General features: G+C 37.7%; 1 protein-coding gene across 2 annotated transcripts in view; it reads left to right on the forward strand.

Moving 5' to 3' along the window:
* The first annotated feature begins 5,501 nt into the window (after nucleotides 1-5,501).
* The window catches only part of kiz (kizuna centrosomal protein), a 29,938-nt gene continuing 9,118 nt past the window's right edge, over nucleotides 5,502-26,321 (forward strand). The window contains exons 1-12 of one of the 2 annotated variants that reach the window (XM_051868871.1): nucleotides 5,503-5,773; nucleotides 6,465-6,527; nucleotides 7,678-7,840; nucleotides 9,239-9,319; nucleotides 13,271-13,850; nucleotides 14,006-14,246; nucleotides 20,395-20,511; nucleotides 20,930-21,097; nucleotides 21,505-21,655; nucleotides 23,572-23,737; nucleotides 24,282-24,344; nucleotides 25,746-25,832. In XM_051868871.1, the coding sequence (XP_051724831.1) occupies nucleotides 5,709-5,773; nucleotides 6,465-6,527; nucleotides 7,678-7,840; nucleotides 9,239-9,319; nucleotides 13,271-13,850; nucleotides 14,006-14,246; nucleotides 20,395-20,511; nucleotides 20,930-21,097; nucleotides 21,505-21,655; nucleotides 23,572-23,737; nucleotides 24,282-24,344; nucleotides 25,746-25,832 (1,945 nt within the window). In that variant the 5' untranslated portion in view covers nucleotides 5,503-5,708. Of the gene's footprint in view, nucleotides 5,774-6,464; nucleotides 6,528-7,677; nucleotides 7,841-9,238; nucleotides 9,320-13,270; nucleotides 13,851-14,005; nucleotides 14,247-20,394; nucleotides 20,512-20,929; nucleotides 21,098-21,504; nucleotides 21,656-23,571; nucleotides 23,738-24,281; nucleotides 24,345-25,745; nucleotides 25,833-26,321 lie in introns of both variants that reach the window. The other variant, XM_051868872.1, reaches the window with a different exon arrangement.

Here is a 26,321-nt window from a genome sequence, read left to right on the forward strand (position 1 = left end):
CCTGACCCACTCGGTCAACTTTACTGTAGTAAACACTACGCAATGGCAAGGAAATACTGACTTAAAGGGGTCATATGATGCTATTTTCAAAGATCATTATTTTGTGTATTGGGTGTAATACAATATGTTAACATACTTTAATGTTAAAAAAAATACATTATTTTTAAATACTGTACATTATTGTGGCTCCTCTATTCCCATTCTTTCTAAAACGCGTCGATTTCTACAAAGTTACTCCTTCTGAAAAGCATAGTGAGTTTTGATTGGCCAGCTGACCAAGTGCGTTGAGGCCGAATACCTCAAATGTATGTCAGAAATGTAACACCCCTCTTCACCACAAGTTATATGCAGAGAACAGAAGATACTATGTTTGTAAACATAAATCCATTTCTGCACTTTTGATCGTAAGAACAACAAACAATATGTGTTACTCTACACTGCACAATCCGCATTTGAACAGTCAATAGCAAATACTTTAACAAATAACAAAACATATTTGCAGACTCTGATTCAGAAGCACCAGATTGTCTTGGAATTGCTTCATTTTTTTAGAAATAGCCTTGCACAGCCAGCCTTGTACTCTATCAGGTTTGGGAAACTGTCCTCCGAAAAATACGCTGCACACACACCATATTGTTCTGCAACAGTGTTGTAAATAAATCTTAACCATTGATTCCTAATTGCGTCCACTTTTGGAAGGCCAAAAAAAGTGCTGCTTTTTAACATGGCAGCGACAACACTACTACGACAATAGGGTATATGTCGAACGACACATGACCAAACCGGAAAACTGGTCTCATTGCATCCACTTGTCAGAGAAAGTGTTAACAGCAGTATGAATTGACAGCATATCTATGGACTTTTAAGGTAATTAGCGAATCTACCTAGGTCACATTGTTATAGGGGTTTTATTCTATTAAATATCTAAACGTTAGTGTGAAGAAGAAAAATTAAAAAAGCTTTTAAATATCAATCTGCATAAGCGGGGGACATCAGTTATGCTCATCTTTGCTTGCTCCTTTTAAGTTATCTTGAATAAAACTAATTTTTCATGAAGCACATACAAAAGACCTAAACCGGAAGCGATCTGACCTGTTTTACAGAATACGGAAGTTAGATTGCGCATAACACCTATTGAAGCCATGAAGAGTGTTTTGCAATTCAATATGAACCCAATAAGTACATTGTACTTATTTTTTGATGTAAGTACACAGTAGTTAAGGCCACCTAATATAAAGTGGGACCCTTTGTTCTGTTGTATTTATGTAGGTCAATGGATCCAATCGATGTTCAATAGAAATTATTTGATGCTGCAGCAATAAACCTGCTAGTATAATTTAATGCAGGTGTTTTTGAACTTTGCTGATTTAAAACATGATCAAAATACTACAAATCTATTTTGATGACAAAATTTCAAAACACAGGAAGTGACAAATATCGCTATCAGTCAATAATTGTTTGTTAAAATCGGTATCAGCTCCAAAAAATCAGTATTTTTAGAAACTAAGGGTTGAATGACTTCAGATTTTTTTAAAGTCGACATTTATGTGATTAAAATCGAGTCGACATCGACTAGTCGCTGATGACGTCATTAAAAAACAAATAAGCCTGAACCTCGAGCTGAGACTTGAACGCGGGTTGCTTTGTGCACAGCCATGGCATATGACACAGTGCTGCCCACAAGGCTATTGCTCCTATATAACAGCTTATTTTTATCACTTCTAATATTTCTCACAGATTACTGCTTGTTTTAAATCAAATACAGATAAAGTAGCACAGTAAAGATTACATTTATATGAATGCATTAGTTACTATTTACTATTACTATTAGTTACTATTAGTGACTTTTTTGAGCTTCAAACAGGTGGTTTCCGTGCATTGTCATTATAAAGCTTGGGAGCATCAGGGTGATTATTAATATAACTCCGATTGTATTTGTCTGAAAGAAGAAAGTCATATACTCCTAGGATGGCTTGAGGGTGAGTAAATCATGGGGTAATTTTCATTTTAAAGTGAAATAATCCTTTAAAGGCAACCTATTATGCCCCTTTTTACAATATGTAATATTAGTCTTTGAGTGGAAGGAAAAACCTGCTGTTTTCATGCTTGTATCTTTAAATGCAAATGAGCTCCTGCTCCCCAGCCCACTTTCCAGAAGAGGGCAGAGCCTGTACAGCTCGTGCCTTGGATTCTCTGCCAAAAACGAACAAAACATCTGTTTGGTTTTGATTATCATCTCTATCACGGCCACGCTCACGTGAAATAAAAGTTCTTCATCATCATGAAAGTTAATTATTTGCATGCGTTTAAAGCCATAACAGTTTAAACTTCTGATATGTTTTTCTGAGAGCACACATCCGAAGCACGGGCACAGAAAGCTGGATGTCAGACGGCGCATCCCTTGAGTATTAAACTGATTTCTCTTACACTTTTTATTGCATTTAAACTGTCAAATACACACAAAGTTCACAAACACAGTCGGTTATACTGAATATTTGTTCACAAGACATTTGAAAAATGTTTGTTGTAGCCTATAATTTTTGCTTCAAAACAACATGAAAATCATCTTGCCCACTCATTCACATAAAACAATATATTGATTTAAAATTATTAAGACATGTTTTGTGTCAGGAAGGCTTATGCGTGGAGGGCAGGCATGAATCATCATGAATATTGATGTGTTTCACACCTGGGAAGACAAAGACCCTCCCCTAATTGGCCCTGTCAGCTGAATGGAACTGTGAGGGAACTAGAAGAAAGAATGTGAGGCGATTAAAATAATGGTGATTTGATTGTTTGTATTTTATTTACACAACTAACACAACACAATCCAAATATACATAATGAAGGACAACAAGGCACATTACTTAGCACACTGATCTAAACAAAGAGACTTTAACAGTCACACACCTTTGTGCCATCCCTGAAACAGATCCTGTTCAACATACCTGCCATTTCCAAGGTGTTAGCTTTTTCATTTTACCATGTTCATGCAGAAGCCTGCTCGTGTTTGGTACAGCACTCTCAGAGAAAAAAACAGTTTGAAGAGAATCGTGTGAATGTTTAAGTCAGCAGGACTCATCAGTGGCATCTGGTCCCTGTAAAAAAACAACAAAACAACTGTGAACATGCTGATATTGGGAGCAACTAGGGCTGCACTATTTGGGGGGAAAAAATCTAAATGTGATTTTTCTGGTTAAAATTGTGATTTAAAATTCACAAAAAAAATATAGGCTAAAGAACACCAGGTTTGTTGTGCCTACTTGTAGGACATAAAATAATAATAATAATTTTACTTTACAGAATTTTTTTTTTTGGGGGGGGGGGGTATTTTTTTTTATATGACTTCATTAAAAGTAGACATTTCGAGCTTTCTAAAGACATCTCTCATGTCTGTGTGGCAGGTATTCACTGAGTTTCAGTTCATTTTTGTGACGTGTTTCAGAAAAAAGTTCAGGCACTGAGACAGCAGAAAGGTTGGTTTTCTTTATTTTACAAAAGCACAAAGTTTTGTTGTTTTTGTGAGTGTAGACAAATAAAAGTAGACACTTAACAGTTTTGAATGATGTATGTCTGTATGACCAAAATCGACAGAGTATTTTGAGTCTCTTTTGCAGAAAAAAAGTGAGGTGGTCACGCCGGTGCAACCACCGACCCCAGTGGGTTAAAGTGACAGCAGTGTCAGTGTTTCCCACAGGATTTTGTGAAACTGTGGTGGGTGGACCTCTGTCCCTGTAGGGGGGTCCGGGGGCATTTTTAATTTGGCGGAAAACAATTTTACAAAGTGTCTCATTACAAATCTAGTGAAATGCTGTAATCGTCAACTACACAAATGTGAAAATAATGCGTAACTAGTGCCCACTATGTTCTCAAATTCCCAAACTCAGCACATGCAGAGATGAAGTTTACTGCAATCATTCACTGTGAACTGAGACACGGAGCTGATCACGTGATGATCGCGTGAGTGAAGTGCGCACTTCTGCAGTGAAAACAGACAGTCTTTTGCAATTTGATAAGGACACAAGGCCTTATCACGTTTTCGATTTTAGTTTGTTTGACAGCAATGGTGCAAAACATGACATTAAAGACCTCTTTGTTATTTTGAGATATTTAAATATATTTTCGCCGCCACAGTCTAGTTAATAAATGGGAAGCACTGAAATCTATTTGTGGCGGTCAATGTTGATATTGTGGCGAGCCACCACAAATAAATCAATGTATGGGAAACACTGATACAGAACCTACTGCTGTATGCTTTTAATATGAACCAAACAACAAAAGAAAAACTGAAAATCACTCACTGCTGGAGAAAAGTAAAAGTAAATTTTATAAAAGTAAATTTTCCTTAATAGGTCTCCTTTAATTGAAATCGAATATGGGACATCTCCAGTCCATCATCATGCACACTGACCTGATCAGGACATCTGCAACTTTTAAACCACCCAGACTGCACTCTACTCGTTCCTGACAGCCGCTGAAAGAGGTTTGAATCAACGATTAATCCGTTTTTGTGCCAAGTTCTGCATTATGTTGTACATTGTGTACTTCAAGAAAGATGTAACAGTTCTGTTTGAAGTTAAAGCGCAACACAAAGGTAAACATTACTATTGTTGTTCATTTTCTGAACACGAATGACACATTTTCGGTTTTTAAGATTTGTTTGGGTAGAAACATTTTTGTAATTTGCTCATTTTCTTTTACTGCATTTGCCATGTTTCTATCTGTTTTCCTGTTGTATTGTTCTCCTGGGAGGAGAACTGATTCATTTTTATACTTTGATTTTGTCATCATTATTTTGCCTAGTTTTAAGGAGGTAAATGAATACACCTTGGTTGTCATGACAATATAATTCTATCACATTCTTTTAGCAGTGAATGATTTGGGTGGGTTTTTGAGAGCTTTTGGGCTGGAAATCATCGACCTGATCTGGCAACACGGTTTTTGAGACTGCAGTTTTAAGGATAAAATACTCAGCAATGGTGTTGACTGATGAATTTCCATATGGTTTTCACAATTTTCATGCACAGGAGGTCTTTAAGACACCTTTAAGACACATTAGCCTAGTCTGGTGCATTCAGTCATATACTATTTAAATCATGAAATTGGAAATTTTAAATTATTTTCTTCAGTAATAACTAATTTTGAGATCATACTGCAATCCAGCTCAGTAAAATTTGAAAATGGAGGCTTTTATATAAAATGTAGCCTATGCCTGTAGGAACAATTGATCATAATTGATGGTTTCTGGGTTATCTTATGAATCAATATTTTCCTTAAAGTATTCAATTATATTACATAGCTTACGTCAACATATTTTGTAAAACGTCATTTTGACAGGTGGAATAAGAATAATGGTCTTTGTCGTTTTTACCTTTTATTTCGTGTGAAAATCTGTTGCAGAGGAAAAACGTGTAATTTGTATCTTTCATCTCGTTTTAAATGTTAATGTTTCTGAGGTAAAACGTGGTAGTTGTACACTTTATATCGGGTTAACATGGATGTCTGAAGTAAAATGTGTCGTTTGTACCTTTTCTCCCCGGTTTCAGCTGTTTCTTTCCGAGGTAAAATATATCTCGCACTGTCTCAGAGATATTCGCGCCCTTCAGTCAACTCGCTCGCGCGGTCTCCTGGGTAACGGTGCGTATGGCAACCACTGTAAACAACGCGCCCTGCAGCACTGAGCTGAACAGCGAACAAAACCACCAGCTATGGCTTTCTGCAACACCGAGTATTTCGACCATATCGGAAATATTCAAAAGAGCATACACGAACGGTAAGTACGCAGTGTACGCGTTTCTTTAGCTTTTCCACAATAAATGCTGTATTGTCTCGATTAAATGTTAGTAAATTAAAGTGGGCCTTGAATGAGGCAGCGCGGTAGATTTCAGCTCTCGCGGATTGTAGCTGTCGTGCTCGGTGCGCACGAGAGTGAAAACCAATGGGACTGCGCTGAACGACTCTTTATAGCAATTGAAATAACCTATAGGACTATTTTTTCATCTCATCTGTGTGTAACAGCAGTGAGCTCAAGTAGTATGTCGGTCGGATGTCTTATCTGTCTATATCTTTTCGATATCGTTTGTGTGTCTTTTCAGAATTAACGTTACTACATTTTAGGATGACGGAATCAGTATATCACTATTTGTTCTCTCACTCTCTCTTTAGTTTTTTGTGAGAGGTGTAAAGTAACACTTAATGTAAAGATGTAAAGAACTATTACTGTACTATTATAAAGTTCGTAAATATTTGGTAACATTCCCTGGATTCCTTTGCTATATCTAGCTGTATATTTCATAAGATCTTATACATCGATGTAACGTTTGTTCTTTCTTTTTTTCTTTCTTTCTTTTTTTTTTTTTTTTTTTTTGATCTAATTTAGTATTTGTGGAGCTAAATGGAAATGTTTTTTTTTAAATACTACATTTGAGCTCTGATAGCTGCAGGTGCTATATTTTTGTGTTTAGGGAGAGAAGAAGACATGAATTGGAAGAAAAACTGTTTGCCTACTTAACATCAGAGGAAAGACTGTAAGTATAAAAACAGTAGACCCTTACATTATGAAATTAATAGTAAATATATAGAAACACATATATATATATATGTATGTATATATATATATATATATATATATATTATATATGTATGTGTATATATATATATATATATATATATGTGTGTGTGTGTGTGTGTGTATGTATGTATATGTGTGTGTGTAAATTGTAAATTATATATGATAATTTATAGTCTATCCTACACCACCAATAAAATAAATGTATATATTTACTGTACAGACAAAAAAAAGCCTGTATCTTGATGAATCCTGCTCAAGAAGCAAATGTATTGATGTTTAATACTCCACACAGTACTGTTTTCATGGTATCTATCTATCTACCAACACTAACTTTCAGATGACATTTTTAGGGATTCTTTTACTACCTGAAAGAAGTCAGAAAGAAATATTTATCATCTTTTACTACGGTATTATATTTATTGTGCTTTCACGTATTACTTTGATTAATCATTGGTTTTTAATCCTCTTGTGTATATTTTTTATTTTATTTTATTGAGTCTATATTGTAGTGACATACACCTTTTGTTGCTACTTCAATATTTATACTTTGTTATTGTTTCACCCATATACCAGGCGTTCTCTGAAAAAATGTTTATTTCAGGATAAATAAGTAGACCAACACAATCACACATTGATGATTTGGGGTCATCTGTTTCTGTTTAAGTACTTGAGACCAGTTTGTTTTTATGATGGCTCAATTAAATGCATTTATAAAAATAAAGAATTTTGATATGGGGCCATGATGGTCAAGGATGTGTGAGAGGTTAGTAGATCAGCATTTATCATTCATTTTAAAATTTTAGCCATCATTATCCATTTTCGCCCTTTGCTGGTCACAAAACTTCATCTTAGCTGTGGAGAATCCATTAGTACTACTGTAAAGTGGCTCTTGACAAATATGTAATTTTTTTAGTTTGTCCTGTAATATGCACAGTGAGGAGCAATTAGTAATACTAATAAGCTAGCATTAACCTATTTATAGTAATGTTTGACCTATTTGTTACAGGTTTCTATTTATTTATTTCCATTAATACAAAGTCAGTGCAGCCTTTTTCTAAAAAGAGGGTGGCAAAGCTGTCCGTTTCATGTCTGTCTCCTGCTCACAGGACTAAGTTGAAGTGTGCCAAGATGCGCTGCTATTACAAGGAGCTGCACGAGAGAGAGCAGCAAGCAAAGACACGCAACCTTGAGCTTCTTGGGAATGTGGAGAACTTGGCATCGAAATTGAAAGAATTCTCCATTGATTGTAGCAGGCTGCTTCAAAAGAGGGTAACAACCTTGAGCAGCTGAATCTGTCTCAATATTCATCATATGTGCTTCCTAAAATAGTACTGACTCTGTGTGAATTATGCATATTTCACAGTTTTTATCTTTGAACAATTACTTTTGATATGGTTTAGACAAAATACATCGCTTTTTCATTCCAACCTGTGTCAAAGCACATGTTTGCGTTGTTCTGATCATAGAGGTGAAATGAAATGTGTAGTCTTGTGCGTTATAGTTCTCATGGCATTCAGTGACCCAAATAATAGCTGCTCAGTACCAAAAATGTTAGTGTAGTCTGAATGTTTGCATTTCACAAAACTAAGGCTTTCTTTTGAGGCACAGATTTTTTTCCCTAGACATATATTCTGAGCCTCAATTAGACCATTGCCATAATCCTGTAATTGTCTGTCTAATTGTCTTCCAGTGTTTAAACATTCACACTTATTGTTGTTTGGGAACAATCATAAACACTCCAGCACTCATTTATCACTGCACGCAAATGAGAAAAAGAAAACAACAGCTCCGTCAGATTGTCACTTAAAACTGAACAGTGCTCCACAGCTTAATATCAAATTAGACAAATTGTTTAATTACACTACCACATATTAATCGCCCTGTATTCAGATAGTGAAGTGCCTCTGAATTTCCCTTTTTGTGAAAGGAACCCGTTTTCCTACTTTTTGTGCGTGTGTGTTGTATTTGTTTTGTTGCTGCAGTGGTAGCTTTGAATTGCAATTGTAAGAGATACCTGCTAATCTAGCTGCCAGTCAAAGAATATCACTTTTACTACACTAAATTGAACTCGATTGCTTAATTGCTCAAATTCATACCATCACCTCATATCGTCACACTCAAATTTCTCTTTTCTTCCCTGTCGTTTTTTCATCCCCACTCTGATTTTAACAATGCTAATATTTGTCTGCTTGTAACTGCGTGGACCACTTTGGGTGTTATCGTGTGTAAAATTGGTGCAAGTGGTAACTCTGGTCCCTTTTGGGAGTGCAGATATTGTCTTACGAGAATGAAGTGGGAGGTTGGAGGTAATCCCAGCACCCTCATCTCTGCCACTGGTTAACTCGCCAAACTGATTAAGAGCCTTGGCAGGCAATATTAAGGGCACTCACAAAGGAATACACACGGTGATTGGCGCTACATTTAGGGCACAAGCATAATCTTTCTCTCCTATTGCTTTGTTTGTAATGTTTAATGAAATAACAGGTTATAGATTTTAGTAAATTGGATTTTCTTGTGTGATGTGTCTCGTGAGTGTTGGTCACTTCGACTGCCATGTTATTAAGCCAGTGCCGTGTTACAAATAGGGTTTATAAGCAGATATTTTTTGTCATTTACATAGTTGAAAACGATCTATGTTAGTAATGATTTGACTTGAATTCATTTCAGTTGGAGTACAAGAATCATATTACCAGACTGAAGAAAGACAAGAAGAAAACGGGGAGCAGGGGGGAATCAGAAGCGGACGAGGTAAGAGAAAATTATCATGTCATCTATGGAAATTACAGTTCAGTGGGGAATTTACAAAGCTATCTGTGTGCCTTTGATAAAACTGCAGTGCTGTGATGGGATCCAATGGAAGTGTGTCAGGGTTTTTTTTTTTTTTTTTTTTTTTTCAAAAGAAGAGAATTGAGAGTTGTAGAGAAAAATACCACAACCATTATTCAGCTCAGCCTCCCTCTTCAGGAGACACTTTTGACAGTTTATATGGGGTATCAGTGTTCAAAGGCCACAATTAATTTATAATCAAAAGCAAATTGGAAAGTGCTTGAAGTAATTACTGTTTTGCTCAAATGACTTCAAATGACTGCTTTGGTTTAACAAAGGAGTATCACAGTCTTAAAACAAAATGATATTACGCATTTTTAAAAGGCCATTTAATATTAGAAGAAGAAGAAGAAGAAGAAGAAAAAAACGAATGGAAAAGAGTAAAGGATAGAGTATTACGGAAACCTCTAACAGCTAATGCAATCCAACTGACCGTGTGTCATATTTTTCTTTGTGACAGTCTGCAGTATTGCACATCACATGTATGACAGCTAAAACAATATGCGTCCAAACTCTTTCTGTCAGTCGCTTGAATAAAAGTCGCTGTTATGTAGATTGCTCAGCGGTGGTCGTGAGGCTGTTCATTTTTCTCGTCGTATCTGTAGTGCCGCAGGTGTCTAATCCTAGCTGCTTTGCCCACGCCGACAATGTAGTTCAAGCCCGTGGCTGTAGCTTTCCCTCTCTTCAAGCGACTCGAGCTCTCTCGGATGAAATGTGGAAGACAGCTCATAATGACTTAGAGCATTCCATCTAGAGCAGTCACTTGTGACTGTGCCGCATCCCCCCCCCAAATCCCACCCCCCCTTCCAGCCTGCCGATATTGTAATGAGCAGAGATGGGAGGAATCACTCCATTATGCATAGGCGCCACCACTGGCTGCGTGCATGTCCCCGAGGCTGCAGCATTCATTAAGGGGAGCTTACCAGCCTGAAAGCTGGGAAGCCATGATAACGGGATATGATTTTCATATTTAATATATTCCTTGGAAGAGCAGGCGCGTGCCGCAGATTGATAGAAGAATCAATTGCTACTTTAGCGAAACACTTTCTACTTTGCCCTGCAGCTAGCGATGGAATCACTCAGCCAAGAAATTAACTTTTCCTCTCACTCCATTTCTTTTTTCCTTTCTTTTTTTTTTTTTTTTACTTCTACACTGGATCTGCCAGACAGACCGCGTGGTTTACAGTGGATGTTATTAAGCAGCTAACGGGTTGGTATTTAAGACCCTTATCAGAAAAGAAACAGAAGCCATGTTTTTTTTTTTTTATTATGTGTGCTGATTTTTTTTTTTTTTTCTTACCCATCCGCCACTCTTTCACCACAGTGCAGTATTTCTGTCATGAAACAGAGTTTAGGAGCATAGGATTGTTAATAAGATTAAAAGTTAAGACACTGATCTCAGTGCACTCAGCTGAACAGACAGTTGGAAGAAAATCTAACCTTGACCAAAAGAAATCTTAGTCGGTCTGTATAAAGCTACAAAAATGATACCTTGTAATGTTTTGGATTAAAGTTTATTTGAAAAGAAGCCACTGTAACCTGAATTGTCAGGGTTGCGTTTTGAGGCCAAGGACTAGTGGAAGTAAAGCAATGAGAGAATGATATAGCAGAAATTTAGCTCCCACTTACTGGCAATGAGGTATCCTTGACCACCCTATTAATTTTAGCACTTTGTAAACCTCTTGACTCAGTGTACTTGACATGCTTTTTTTGTTTTTCTGCAGTTCTACTTTATTTCTTTTTCATGAATATAGAAAAGTAGTATATTGCATTTCTACAGATGTATTTGAAAAATGTTTAACTTCTTTTTTTTTTTAGTCAAAATTTTCCCAAATTCTTCCCATGGGTATTCAAATGGACATGCATCAAAGGGTTAGTTCCCCTCAAAATGTTAGTTTACCCAAAAATGAAAATTCTCTCGCCTTCCTGTTTTTTTCAAACCTGTATGACTTTCTTTTCTCTGTTGTACACAAAAAGAGATACCAGAACATTCACAATATACAATAGAAGTGAATTGGGACTGACTCTAAGGATCTGAAAAATGGCAAAAAACATCAAAAAAAATAAAAGTACTTCACATGACTAGTGTGTGATATTCCAAGTATATCTTAACCGGTTGCTAAATACCAGTTTGAATGTGCTGAATGAAGGTATGACAAAGGGGAGAATTTTCAGTAAATAACTTAAATTTCTGTCTGTTTATAACAAACCTATCATATGGTTTTAGAAGACCTGAAATATAGTACACAAATCTTTTGTAAATTTGATATGTTTTTTTGTAATTTCTTGAGTTTGACAGCATCCATTCACTGTCACTGTAGAGAGAAGAGCAATGGGAATATTCTTCCTAAATTTTTCTTTTGTGTTCCACTCAAAAGAACTCATCCTCATGTCGTTCCAAGCCCGTGATACCTTTGTTCATCTTCGGAACACAAATTAAGCTTGTTCCACACATCATACATCATTACGCCATTTCTACAACATTACACATGTGCTGTACTTTCCAGTTTCGGTTTTCAATATGGTCAAGTGTTTACATGTCCTTTTGATCGGATTAGAAAAGGTTTTAAACCACCACTTACAATCTGAATGAAATTTTACTCGGATTTGGCCAGTTCATTACGATTGACATGGTTACATGTGACTTTTTTTGTGCTACAAGTATGATTACAATCGGATTATTACAGCCCATAGTAACGCATATACTATTATAGTTTTTGTTAATATTTTGAATTAAAAAAAAAACTGCATGATCTACTGACGACACACAAATTAAAGAACACAGACACAGCCGGATCATTTCCATAATGACCAACGCAATCTACCAAGAGCAGCGCAGATTAGCGTCTGGTTTAAGACATGCTTTTTTGGTCGGTAAATAATGATGCAAAAATACCAGTAAACTGACTAGCGCAAACCTTAGTAAATCACCTTGCATGATTCATTTAAATACTCTCCTCCCATAAATTTTGCACCTAAATGGGAAACTCCTACAAATGCATATGCAACAAGGTCAGTTGCAAAAAATACTAATAATTGTCCATGCCTTTTCAGCACTAATTTTTCACTGCGTGTCTTTAGTAAATCCTGAGGTTTTTTTTTTTTTTTTTTTTTTTTCACGCCAAAAGAGGATTTGCGCTGGCACAAGCTGTTATTAAATCTAGCCCTTAATGTCTACATTAATAATATCCCACATTTCTGCTACAATCCCGTGGTGTCAGTTAGTGTTACTACAGCAAATCATGGTAAATGTTGGCGACTTGAAACAGCGGATTGAAATTCCTTCTTGCTGTATCATTGTGGTTCAGTGTTTCTCCTGTTTTCCGCGTCAGTGTTGTTGAGAGTGTCAGTGCTGTTTCATCTGTCTTTAAATTAGTTGAAATCATGAGGCATTTGATTTGTGAGTCGTATGTGAGAACTCTGCACCAAACGTGAACGCTTTTCACCGGTTTCTTATAGCGCTGTTTAGTGGTTGCGTGATTAAGACAGTCAGCAAGTAAACACATTCGCTCTAAGCTTGCGCTGCATTGTGTTTTGAGCCGAACTGATAAATGTTCTGTGTGGCACACGGTTCAAACTAGCAGCTCTTTGTCATTCCGCATTTGGCGCATTTGCCGTTTATGTTTTTCATAAGCAACAGAAATGGCAGCGCTTATCAATTATTGCCACCAGTGCGACCGTCTGCAACATGCATGCACAGCATTGTTTGCATAGTGCATAAACATTACGTTGAGCACTTACCTAACTCTTGTTATAATTTTATCAAGGAAAATAATGTTACGATAATTATCGTTCAATCGCCCAGTCCTAATTGCAGACAGCTCCTGTCTGCCAACACTTACATCTACCATATCTCTTGTTTCACTTGCACAGCACCTGAGCAGGTTCCAGCTCCCTAGCACACGGGGATCATCACAGAGCGCTGTCATCTTTACGTGTCACCAGACCTCCGGCCGCTCATCAAGAAATGATGGCGTCATAACCACACGTTTACCATCTCAGACAGAGCTGATACCTAATCATCCTTCACTCTCTCCTCTACAAAGTGGCCTTTGTATGCACTCCCATCTTTCAAAAGCCAGCGGCACTGCCATTTTATCTGATGACATTCTAAACTCAGGTGATTTCCTTGAGGGCAGATGTTTGAGTGACGTGCATGAAAAGCAGATGGAGTCTGATTGGGACATCTCTCAGAGGGCAGGAGAGCAGCATAGATGGGAAGAACTAAACTCACCTCACACAACCCTGAAGGATGCTGAAGTGTCCTCTCGATCTGTGACTGTGAAGAAGCCCGCAGACATTGTGTCATTAGAGCGGTGTCCGACCCGCAGTCCTTCCCCAGATACCACTGATCCAAGAGATTCCTCACAGTACATGAACTCTAGAGATGAGGATGAGGATGTGTCTGCAGAGGATGAAGGTGACTCTGTGCCAAGACATCAAGATCTTACAGGTTTGAAATTCCTGCTCAGTTACTTTTAATTCCACATTGTCAATAAACAGATGTATTGGCATGACTTGCCAAGAAGATTCATCGATGTTTTATCACTATTGATTAGCACATTGAAAGAATTATAAGTACTCATAGTGTTCTTATACCCCTTTCAGATCACACTAACAGCAAATGTCCCAGCATTCTCAATCCAGCTGGTGAAATTAAGCCAGACCTCTTGATGCATGCGGACAGTGATGTTTCAGTTTCACCGAGTCAAAGTGGGCATAACACCTTGAGAGGAGATGATGTAATTCAAAAGCAGAGTGTAATACCCATTCAAACTAATGGTGGCACACACAAGCAGGCCGACACACGGCAGTATGGAAGGCCTGACTCTCTCGAATCCCCAAACAGGTACAGTTGCTTGGATTGTATGACTGTTTTCTTCCTTCTGAAAGCAGCTAGAAACTCTATAGACCTAAAGACTGGCCCACTGAATGTTTGCTACTCAAAAACAGATTTCTCATTATTGATGCAATCACAGTATTGTGTTAACTTATCTAAGTATTATCTTATAGATGCACCTGATTATTACTCTAGTTTAGAAGATATATTATGATGTTTATGTCATAATGAAATGGAATATATTGATCATTGTGGTTTGTCTTGCCTGATTGATAGTCTCTGCATAAACTTGAAGAATTTTGTTTTAAAGGCACAATATGTAATTTTTAGCCGCTAGAGGTCACCTATTCAAAACAAAGGCGTAGCTTGACGCCGAGATTGAGCATGGAATCATGGGAGATGTCGTCTTCACCTCACAGCCAGGGGAAAAGAATCCAACGGGACTCGGGCAGAAATCTTGTTCATGGATGAGATTATTAACCTTACTGTGGTATGATGCAGAGCAGGGCCGAGTGCTGTTGGAGCTGAACGAGGCCACTGGAGCGATTGCTAATGAGAGACGAGCACGACAAACGCCTCGAGCAGTGGAGCTTTTATTATGCCGCAGTCGCCGCTTTTGCTTCTTCCGGTCAAGCGAATGTGGGGTAACGCAGCGCTGTTTATCATATTAGATACATTTGAGTGTGTTGAAAACAATGTTATAACATTACTCTGTGCGTTCGCTCGGCGGCTTCTGTGAGACCCTTATTGCACACTGCAGTAAGCTAGATCGATATTACAATATCATATTAATATAATCAAGAAAACAAGATTCAAATAAGAAGACTAAACATGACTAAATGTAATTGCGAAAGTGAAAGTGCCCTTTGCGGTCGCATCACAGTGGCCCCGCGTTTCCATCACCCCCCCGAATGCGATTCCTATGCAGATATGATGTCATTGATAGGCGACGCATTGACACAGTCCGTGTCCTAGTTAAAATTGCTTATTTTTCTGGATTTAAAGGTGGGGTATGTAGTTTTTCAAAAACACTGTTTGGAAGTTAGTCAGGCCGACAACAACAACAATCGTGTAACCAATTAGCTTTAGGAGGCGTATGACGGTCAAGGAGACAGTACGAGTAAGAGGGAGATTTGAAGAAAAAGTGCCGAAAGAGAGATGAGACACAATACAAAAGAGCTCAAAAGAATATCACTGGAATGAAGGTTTATGACTGGGCAAGCTTTAGGACCAATGTTAATATTAGAAAAGCTTTCCAGCGCTGGAGAGAGCTAAGCAGGAAGGCCTGAAAACAGACGCGGAGGCTGCTTTGATTCTGCTTCACATGTGAGTAACACAGGTTTTGATTGTCTGGAGCTGCTGTGCTGTTGGCGACTAATAACAACCACTTGTTTGTATTTACTCGTGTGTACTGTATGTTCATTTTTTGTGCTTCCTTGTCATTCGTTCATCATCTGCGCTTATTTTTCATGAAGCATTTTGTTAACCACTGCACACTGATGGCCGCTAGAGAATGCGGTGTTTAGCGTCATTGTTAGTGTACTCGCCTTGCCTGCCAGCAGCAATCGGGCCGGGATTCGAGACCGACTCAGAGTAGGGTGGTTAGGATTGGAGGGTGAGTTTTGGAGGCGGAGCAATGAAGAGAGGGGTGGGTTTGTTTGAGTTGATTTCAAATATCAACATTCTTGGAAACATTTGGGATAATGTAAGTACTCAAGTCAACAAAACATATAACACTGTTCTAGTGTTTTTTTGGGATATTTTAATCCAAAAATCTTACATATTGTGCCTTTAAGCATGTTTGGTTATTTTTACTTGAAAACAAGATAAAAGGTCAAGAAAATCATTTTTTGCACTGTGTTGTAATAAGCATGTTGAAATCACTCAGTTTCAGGGCTGTTATGAAAAGGGAAAGCTAATACAGTCAGAAGTTGAGTTTCTACTAAAAGCACAAACCACAACAACTGGGAGGTCGTTTCACTGTGTATGGTTTTCTGGGATGGGGGATGCGTGTACATGTGCACATGGGTGTACAGATATAATGAACTGGGGTTCTGCAGCCAACAACCTCACTCAGCGGGGCTCAGTCTTGGCTTTAGGACACCTTGTAAGGACGGCTCAGACCTTGAATCCAACATTATTGGCCTAATCCCAGATAATGCTGTAAGGGAGCAATTTTCTCCTCGGGAGATTTGACCCCAAGTCCCAGGAGACTCAACTATTTCTTGACTTCATAGAATGTTCTGAAGAATGAAAGTGTGGGCACCATGAAGGCTCTGCTCAGGCTGATAGTAGGTTTGCATGATGTGCATGGACTTATATTACTTATATTGTATATATGCAATACTAGTTATAATATATACACAAATACATGCACATCTTAAATGGTGTCATATTAAATCTAAAACTGAATGCCCATATAAAAGCCAGGTCATTTGCATTTGCAATAAAAAATGTATTTAATAAATATTTGTAAATATTTGAATACTAGAAATTGACTTTTATATTATGTTTACGTGCTTGTTTTCCTATATGTAGAACAGATTTTTAATTTCTCCTTTTTGACACAATATTAAAAACATTTTTTTGGGGGGGAGGGGGGGACTATATCTAACTGCATACTTTCTTCCCTCAAAATTAATAAGTAACTAACTAATGTTTCCAGTAAATGCCAATGCTTATCGGTAGCGCCGATATTTAAATCCTATTAAGTATTAAAAAATATTGGTCAAACCGATTATCTGTCTATTTCTACTTACTTTTTATGAACAGTGCCACTCATAAAAACAATTTGTAGAGTATAAGCATAAGATTTGTAAGATTTGCCAATGTGTTGTTCCTTCAACCCAATTGTAAAACATGTTCCTGTGGTTATAGACATCACATTAGAAAAAGAAACCATGGAATGATATGCATCAGTTAAAACAATGTGTCATGATGAACTTCATAACCCTCCAGGACAATGTAATTTAAGGTTTATACTAATTACTCCAGTCATAATCCTTAGCACTTTTTGCTCTTTAATATTTCTTTTTTATTTCTGTATTGAATAAATAGATTAATGAAGCCTGCTTTATCAGTATTACCCAGTGTATACATGGAGTGGATTATCCACTTTAATGAGTTGGTTGAATACATACATAGCACAAAGGTATGCATGCAAATTCTGCATTTTTGGCAAAATAATTTGTTTGCTTCATGCATAATAAAGGCCCTGTGATCAAATGAGATGAGTATCAAAACAAACATCCCCTTCACTTTAGATGCTAATGTGCATGCAAAGCCCCAGTGGTTCCCTATGGCGGTGATTGTAAAGTGTTTCCTCGTAATTTAAGACCTTTCAATAGATTTAAATGACATTTTATTGACAAAACCCACCACTTGGGCTACTACATTTATCCATTTTTTGTTTCCTGCTGTCTATGATAAATAAATATGGTTTGTAGTGACTTCTCTGGCATGTTATTCGTCTTTGCGAATGTTTGCTTAAACATGATTTTGAGAGTTTTTTGGCCTTGTGAAGAGGCCTGGCTAGGAACAAAGCTTTTGTAACGTTATTGTGCATGTAAGCGAGAGAAGGAGAAACCATTAGTATCAATCTTAGCATTTAGTAAATACTGTGTCGCACATGTTGTGATGCGAAAGTGGAGTCAAGGCTATCGTGCGCTCAGGTCTAGAGAGGAGAGTGTATCATTGTATTCTTTTGAGCTTTCCCTTCATGAGGCTGTCCTCTCAGCCTCTCAAATGACGGCACGATGTTGTGTTTTCAAAGATCTTTATGTGCTTCAGTTGATCTTTCGACTAACCCATTGTGATTTTTGTAAAAGAAGAGACCTTGTTACATTCTGTTTCTAAGGTGGACTAGAATATATGCTAGAGGAACCATTATTGCTGTTATGGAGCAAACAAATAGCTGAAATATTGAGAACATGCTCCTCATAAATGGCCTCAAGAGCAAACACCTATAGATGTTGCCAACAATACTCTGTAATCAGCTGCTGTTTGGGTGTGTTTGGTGTTTTGAAGAGCCCTGGCGAATAAACTGGGGGGAAGATGATGACGGAGCAGAGGGATGTATGGGGGGGGGGAGGCTGTTTCAGCCACTCTGAAGAGGACTTTGCCCGGATGGATTGTGCTCGACAGAATGTCATGGATATAATTCACACAGGCAGCTTAATCAGGGTGTTTCCAGGAAACAACCTGCCAAAGAGAGGCAGCGATTGTTTGGTGGCCCCTGACCCCAGGGCCCATTATAGATTGTCATAAATTCTTTTTGGCCATTTTATATGGTGGGGGTTTTAGGATTTGGGTTTAGTTTTTGCAGAAGCTATTCTATAAGGGCCACCCAGTGCTTAATACGTCAGTGTGAGAGATATGGATTCGCTAGAACAAAATGAGCCACAAACAATATTTCACATTTCTGCAGCCATCCAATGCCAGACAAAAGTCTCTCATTTAAAACGTCTGAACAAAGACTAAATATTAATTTATTTATTAAAATATTTAATAAATATTTAATATTTATGAATGTTTTTGTACTTGATACAATATGTTTTTAATATACTTAAATGCAATACAAAATCAGAATTGACTCTAATTTCATTTTTAGTACACATTCCTGGATGATTACTGCGGATCAGTGCATGATATTCAGAAAAAAAAAAGAAAGAAAAAATGAGAATGTCTTTAATTACATGCTCCACATCTGAAATGGTTTTCTGTTTTCACCTTGACCATGTGGGCTATTGGATAATGTTAAACAATAGCCAAATAGCTATTTTGGCGTTGTCTTAGGCTAATATTATAAGTAATGCAACCTTTATAAAACTTGTCAGTAATTAACACAATAATTAAAAGTCAGTTACTGTAATTAAAGGATTAGTTCACTTTCAACTGAAAATTACCCCAAGCTTTACTCACCCTCAAGCCATCCTAGGTGTAAATGACTTTCTTTTTTCTGATGAACACAATCAGATTTATTAATAAATATCCTGATGCATTCAAGCTTTATAATGGCAGTGAACGGCACCAACGAGTATGAGCTGAAGAAAGTGCCTCCATCCACATTCATCCATCATAAACGTACTTCACGCGGCTTCAGGGGTTAATAAAGGCCTTCTGAAGGGATGCGATGCATTTGTGTAAAAAAAAAAAAAAAAAAATCCATATATAACAAGTTATGAAGTAAAATATCTAGCTTCCGCCAGACAACCTTCTGTATTTAACTTACAAAAAAAAAAAACGGAACTGGCATCGCGTCCGTTAAGCTTTTTCCGTAAGTTGAATAGGGAAGGCGTAGGACGTAGCGTAAGCTTTTTCAACTGCGAGAGTTTTACACTTTCTTCGTAAGTTGAATACGGAAGGCGTTCTGGCGGAAGCTAGATATTTTACTTTATAACTTGTTAAATATGGATTTTTTTTTTTTTTTTACTCAAACGCATCGCTTCACTTCAGAAGGACTTTATTAACCCCCCGGAGCCGTGTGGAGTACGTTTATGATGGATGAATGTGGATGGAGGCACTTTCTTCAGCTTCATACTCATTGGTATCGCTCACTGCCATTACAAAGCTGGGATGTGTCAGGATATTTATTAATATATCTCCGATTGTGTTCATCAGAAAGAAGAAAGTCATATACACCTAGGATGGCTTAAGGGTGAGTAAAGCTTGGACTAATTTTCATTTGAAAGTGAACTAATCCTTTAATGTGAATGCATTAAAAGCAAATGAAGGTAGATATAAAAAAAGGAAAGGTCGAGGGTGAACTTAACCTTCAGCCTCCTCATCCTGGTACTAAATTTCCCTCATAAGTGGGTGCTGGAGGTTTTTCAGGATGAAAGTATTCCTCCACAATACACTGCAAACTCACTTTTAGGTCTGGCACCATTCTGAAATGAAATGTTCATTGTGATTGTCAATTCCCAGTGGGTAATACCAAATCCCACCCTATATTTCAAATTTCACATCCTACTTGACTCAGAAACGTGTTACATTACACAAGTAAAACTGGCTACAAATGTAGTTTCTTGCTAATTTTAATCTCAGTAACATTAATGCAAGAGGAAAGACACCAAAAGTTAATAAGGCTATATACAATAATAGTAAATATTCAATAGAATTCAATCATTTAACTTCTTGTTCTTGAAAATTTCTCTAGGCTCTCCATGGAAGGATTTTGTCATCTTCTGGACTGCATTGAGCGCCGTCTCAGTGCTAAAGACGTGAACCTCTACAGAAGCACGGTCAATGAGCAGAAACTCAGTGATATCATCAGGTCAGAGAAGGAAGATGTTTTGTTCCCCTGCTTGAGTCTGCTACCTCTCATGGTGGTGTAGTGTTCACAGATTCAGTGGAAATTGCATTATCCTGCTTTTAAGGGCTCTCGCTATAAATTAAGTGCCATTACTTTGGCACCAACAACACTCTAGCAATAAATCTTGGTTTCTAAGGGGTTTTGAATCACGGAGAATTGTTATAGTAACCATTTTGCAAGGGCGTACATGCGTGGCAGTTTATTGCTCTCTGTGTTTATTTGTGTAGATTGAAAGAAGTGGAGAATATTTGTACTAATATAAAAGTGTTCTTAGTAATACTGCATTAATAGTGAGGTTTTTAAAGGAAGCTGAAATATGTGTGTGTGCCTGCACTCCACATATTCTCATTTTTAGCCTGTTTCTTCATGTATTCCCCAGTATATGTAGTCAGTGTGGGCGTCTGGATGGTGTGGAACTGCATGCGTGTGGTGCTGTGGTTCTGCAGCAGCTGCCCCTGCTGTCCTACAGTCTGTCTCCTGGATGCCTGTTACCCAGTGATCTGATCAACACACACTGGTCATCAGCTACAAAGCCAGAACACATCAGGTATAGTGCTTTACTGTTCTCTGGAGTCATAGCATCTATTCAGGTTGTTTCACTGTTATGTATGTACAGTATACTGTAGCAACAGATTGTCTGAATAATATTGGCAGCTAATATTGGCAGTTTTAAATTTAATTTAAAAATAAAAATAAATAAATAAAAAAAAATAAATAAAAAAAATATATATATATATATATATATTATATTCTTGCAGTCCAAGAGTCCCTTTCCCTTTCTACTTCCTTTGGGAAGTGTAGTTTTAATATTTTGCTGTATTTGATTGTGATTATTTGCATGCAGATTTTTCAGTTCATGTCCACTTTATTATCTTCATACTATCATAAATAGATAAGATCACATGGAAATGATGTGCCTGTGTTAAATTTGTTTGTCCTGGCTTTGGCTTGTAGGTTGTGTCTGTCAGCTGAAAGTGCTCCGCTGTGGGATTGCTGTTTCAGACACTTCCTTCAGCTTCAACGACAGAAAATCCTCAGCACTGACTACATCATTCAGCTTTTTACTCCACTCCTGGTGCCAAACAATGCCACCTACACTGACAAGGTATCACTCTCACCTGCTCTCTCCCAAACTCAGCACAGATGTTTTTAATACTGCAGGAGTTCTTAACACAGGCCTTTTATATAAAATTGTCTACAGCTACAAATCAGTTTGTGGTGATACAAATTTGTAAAGTTTAATTCAAAGTATATATATATATATATATATATATAAACACACACACACTTAAACTTTTAATTATTTTGGGAGTGTAGAGAGATCAACTCGATTCTGTCATTCGCAGTGCTACATGGGAGTGGGTGGAGCTAAAGAGCTATTTTGGCAGTGTTGCTTTTTTTGACTCTCTCTGATTGGTGTAATTGTCTGTACAGCATCATAAGTAATGTAGTTTTTGAGCTAGGAATTCCACTGTTAAACACAATTATTTTAAAAATAAGCTAAAAAAATACAGGCTGACAGCTAATACCAAGCAAATACCATGGATTAACAACCTCGTATATCTCACAGTAGGGCTTATCATTCAAAATCAGTTTCCATATGGAGAAAATGAATGGAGTTTTTACTTCCGGAACCCGACTCGCACTCTACTGAGCCCATTTCATTATATAATGTATGGAACTTCCATTATGAAGTGCCAACATGATACTGATAACAGGGCTGTGATTATGAGGATTACACTAATTTGCAACCAGTGTTAGGCATGAATGTCACAACAAACCTTAAAAAATCGATTGCTTGATTTATTTATTTATTATATATATATTTTTATTATTTAATGATTCTTATGGAATACCATTCTTCTAGGGAAAAAAAATAGTTCTTTAATGAATTAAACTGGAAATTTACTTTAGCAGTGCTGTAACTGCTCTTAAAGCTTCAGTATTTTCCATAAAACCACTTTTTAATGTTTGGTGGTGTATATGGAGACATTATCATCCTGGAATATGGAATAATTACGAGGAAAGAATGTAGAATATGATGCACCTGGTCCAGTAAAATGACCTCATCCTGTAAATGTAGATGGGTTTTGAAAACAGACTTTCCTAGTGGCAGTCCTGCCATAAATTCCAGCTTTATAAAGTTCTCTACTTTTTTGTTAAAATGAGGTCATGGGGGTGGTGATACTCTCCTGTTGTTATGAGACTGTGTTATGTGGCATTTGGCCTGTAAGCTGTAAATCTATTGCTAGGGTATGATAATATTTGACATCTGACCTCCATTCCTTGTCATTATTTGTGATACAGTTTCTCGTCACACCCCAGTTTTGTTTTGTTTTTGTCAGTTTTGAGTTGAGAGCAGAGCTTTAAAGAAAGATAATGATTTTAATTTTAATTTTTCCTGGTTTAATTCAGTCACTGGATTCCATCATGTAGTTCATTGCTTGTGGTATCATCCCTCTGATCTTCTATTGTTTTAATGTAAAAAGAGCAGTGAGTGATCATCAGGCTCAGATGGAATCTGCAGGTTTCTTATTCTTTTGATTTTTGCTGGAAATTGTTTTGAATTCTGGAGATTTGCAAAAAAAAAAAACAATCAAATACACATGAAATGTGCTCAATAGTACTGCCAAAATGTATAATGAACAAACACTGGGTGCTGATTCTACATGGGGATCCTACATGGGGAATTTTCTGCAAATTCAAATTTTAAAAACAAATAAGAAATAAAATCACACATCTTGTCAGTTGGAATTTGGACACGGTAAACACAATCATGAGAATCTGAATGGCATGGTCTAATGGTTATGGGAAAACCTGGAAATATTAGGGATTTTTAAAATATTTTTTTAAACAGTCAATGTAATTTCTTAAAGTTTTTTTAGGCTAGAAATTACGAATCCTCAGTGTATGTCTATAAAACGTTTTTAAGAAGAAATCATGAATGACTGCAAAAATAATGGAAAATTCAAAAGGTGTGAGAACCCTGAAATGAAGATAAGTCGTCTCTTTGTCATGCAGGCAGGAGAGCTGTTGAAGAGGCTTCTGACCCACGAATTTGAGACCCATCAGCCGTCAGAAAGTGAACTCTCATCTTCTTGCAGCCTGCCCTCCCTTCTGGATGACAGTGTGGAAATCAAGCCCGCCAGGCCTTCCAAAAAAAATTTCCAAAGCGTTGGAACACAAGGTAATACGCTTGCTTGACATTTCAGCTGGCATTTGCTAATTCCGCTTATCACAAATATCTGTTTTTCCGGGTTCAGATGAATAGCCTGTAATCCACGTATTACTGAGCAGTTTAAATACACACAGATGTTAAGAGCCGTGCTCGGCCAGACAGAACAGATCAATGAGAGAAACTGAGAGGGACACCCCAAAAAACACCAGGCAAAACACATTAATGGCTCATTTTCAGTGGCAAAGCAGAGAAACATCAGCTCGATGGCTACGTTCTGACGAAGGAAGAGGGGACCTCGAGTACTCGCAGGATGCCAGCGCTCTGACCCTCATGAGAATACACTTTTGCCCAAATCTCATTTCTGACAAAGCCAGCCAGCCTTCATTCTCCCTTTAAACCTGTCTCAATCAGTCCTGCTGTTCAGATTCGAAAAGCTCCCCACCCCCACCCCCCTTCCCAGATCTCTCTCTCTTTCTTTCTTTTCTTTTCTCCTCTGTCTCACTCTTCCACCATCTCTCTGAGCTGCGCTTTCCTTCTCTTTTCTTTGTTTCAGGAATTCAAAGTGCTGAAGAGGACAGTGCCGACCAAAGCCCAGTGGAAAGTATTCCTATTAGAGGTAAAAAGGCAGATCGAAGAAGCGCCCATTCGGGAGTTCTTCTGTGTCTGTTTTGTCTTTCTCCTCACGCAGTAGATAATGGGGGTCCCTTTTTTTCCCAACTGGATAGCTGTGAAAGGATGATCAAGGTGAATCAGAGGTCAAAGTCCCACCTGAAGAGTAGAACAGTTCCTCTAATTATCGGCAGAGAAAACAAACCCGTCTCTTTTCTTCTGCTCTAGGTATGGGTGAAACTGAGATTCTCAGAGCGCATAATGCGGAGGTTTAATTGTCCGCCGGCCGGGTTGGGGGTGCCGCACAAGATCTGTCATTGGTTCTCATTATCTGCTAAACAATGCCAGCCAGAGGCGGACTTGAAAAGACTGGATGTCAAGGCATCCTTTGAAAAGCCTCGGGTAGCAAGTCCCAGCGCCAGCTCAGAAATGTAAAACTATCCATTATTCCACTTGGCTATCTGATTTCAAACTGTGCCTTTCATGCGCAGGGCTAGCCCAAGAGCGCCACGGAGAGAGAAGTCCAGCTTCTCACTGCAACTAATCAAAGGCATTATGGTAGTAGAAAACCGCCTCTGCTGTCCCTGGCTGCTTATGAGCTGTTTACAGGCGGCTAATGAAGACTGCATTGAGTTCTGTTGCCTTTCGTATTACATCACTTTGCAATCATCCGTGGAAACGTCGTCCGAACGTTGGCCTTCCGCCGTCCGTGTCGGTAAAACGCTGTCGCGCACAATAGTGTGTTATGTATATGGCGAACAAAAAGGAATTCTTTAGATGCTCTCTTATTTTTTTATTTTATTTTATTTTTTTTACATGGCACTGATGCCTATATTTTGCAGTCATTACTCCGAGAGAAACGAGCAACAAACAACATGTTTGTTGCAGCAATACTACAGATATCTGGATAACGAGATGCCGGAATGTATTTTGTCTTTGGGGGCATAACCACTTTGCAATTTGTTTGTCTGTTTGCTTTCAGCATTTAAAACTGACATATTTTTTTTGTTTTACACGGCACGTTTCTTTCTCTTCGCTCATTTTCAAAAAGTATTTTAAGCCTGAATGCTTGCTGGTAAAGATCTCAATTTCGAAAGTTTTTAGAACATAAAAGACAGTGTTTTAAATGGAATCCTACAAGATGGTGCGGCAACACAAAAGCCGGCGGATTCTTTCTTTTTTTTGTAGACGGCAGCCTGTATGTGTGCGTCTGGATTAGATCAATAGTTTAGTGCTCACTCACTCTGTTTTTCACCTCCTCTCTTTGCTCATCAGAGGCCTTAAAGAGCTGATGTTGGTTCATCAAACATCAGGGCTCTGGAAAGTTGGAAGTTGAGGTCTTTAGCAAATATTTGACTAGCTGCTCTCGCATCTTGTTTTTTGTTTTTTCTGTCTCACTTTTATATAGAGACCAAAGCATATCAGCTGCTTAAACAGTCTGTGGCACAAGAGAGGCACTGGAGTGACTCGGAGGAGGAGGATTCGGAGCCGTCAGGTAACGGGGAATAATAGCAAATATTCTAAAGTTTGACAAAGAATATGCTTTGTTTATTTGCAAGGAAACGTTTGAATATTTTAGATAAAATTGATTTGGTTGAACCTTATTTAAATTCTTCTTAATATCACTATACTTGAATGTATTGTAACTGTTAAAATTAATTATTTGACAGGAGAGTTTGCAGGTTGTGTGTTTGTAAATAATTATTTTTAGATGGCCCAATCTCAGGAAACTCTGCTCTTTGTGCCCAAAGTTTCGAGTTCATTCCCCCCCCACCTCAGGCCCAAAGTACCAGGGTCATAAATGCCATAGACATTTGGGAACAACCATAAAATAATGTTTTTTGGGTTTTTTTAAGCAGAAGCAACTGTTACCTCTAATTTTAAATGTAAAAAAAAAAAAAAAATGTTTAAACAAATAGCCCATTTCCTTCCACGTTCCAGTTGTTTTGTGCAATGGTTATTTAACCCAGTTACATTTAAAACA

Source organism: Ctenopharyngodon idella, chromosome 17 (assembly GCF_019924925.1).
Source record: "Ctenopharyngodon idella isolate HZGC_01 chromosome 17, HZGC01, whole genome shotgun sequence".
Taxonomy (NCBI): Eukaryota; Metazoa; Chordata; class Actinopteri; order Cypriniformes; family Xenocyprididae; genus Ctenopharyngodon; species Ctenopharyngodon idella.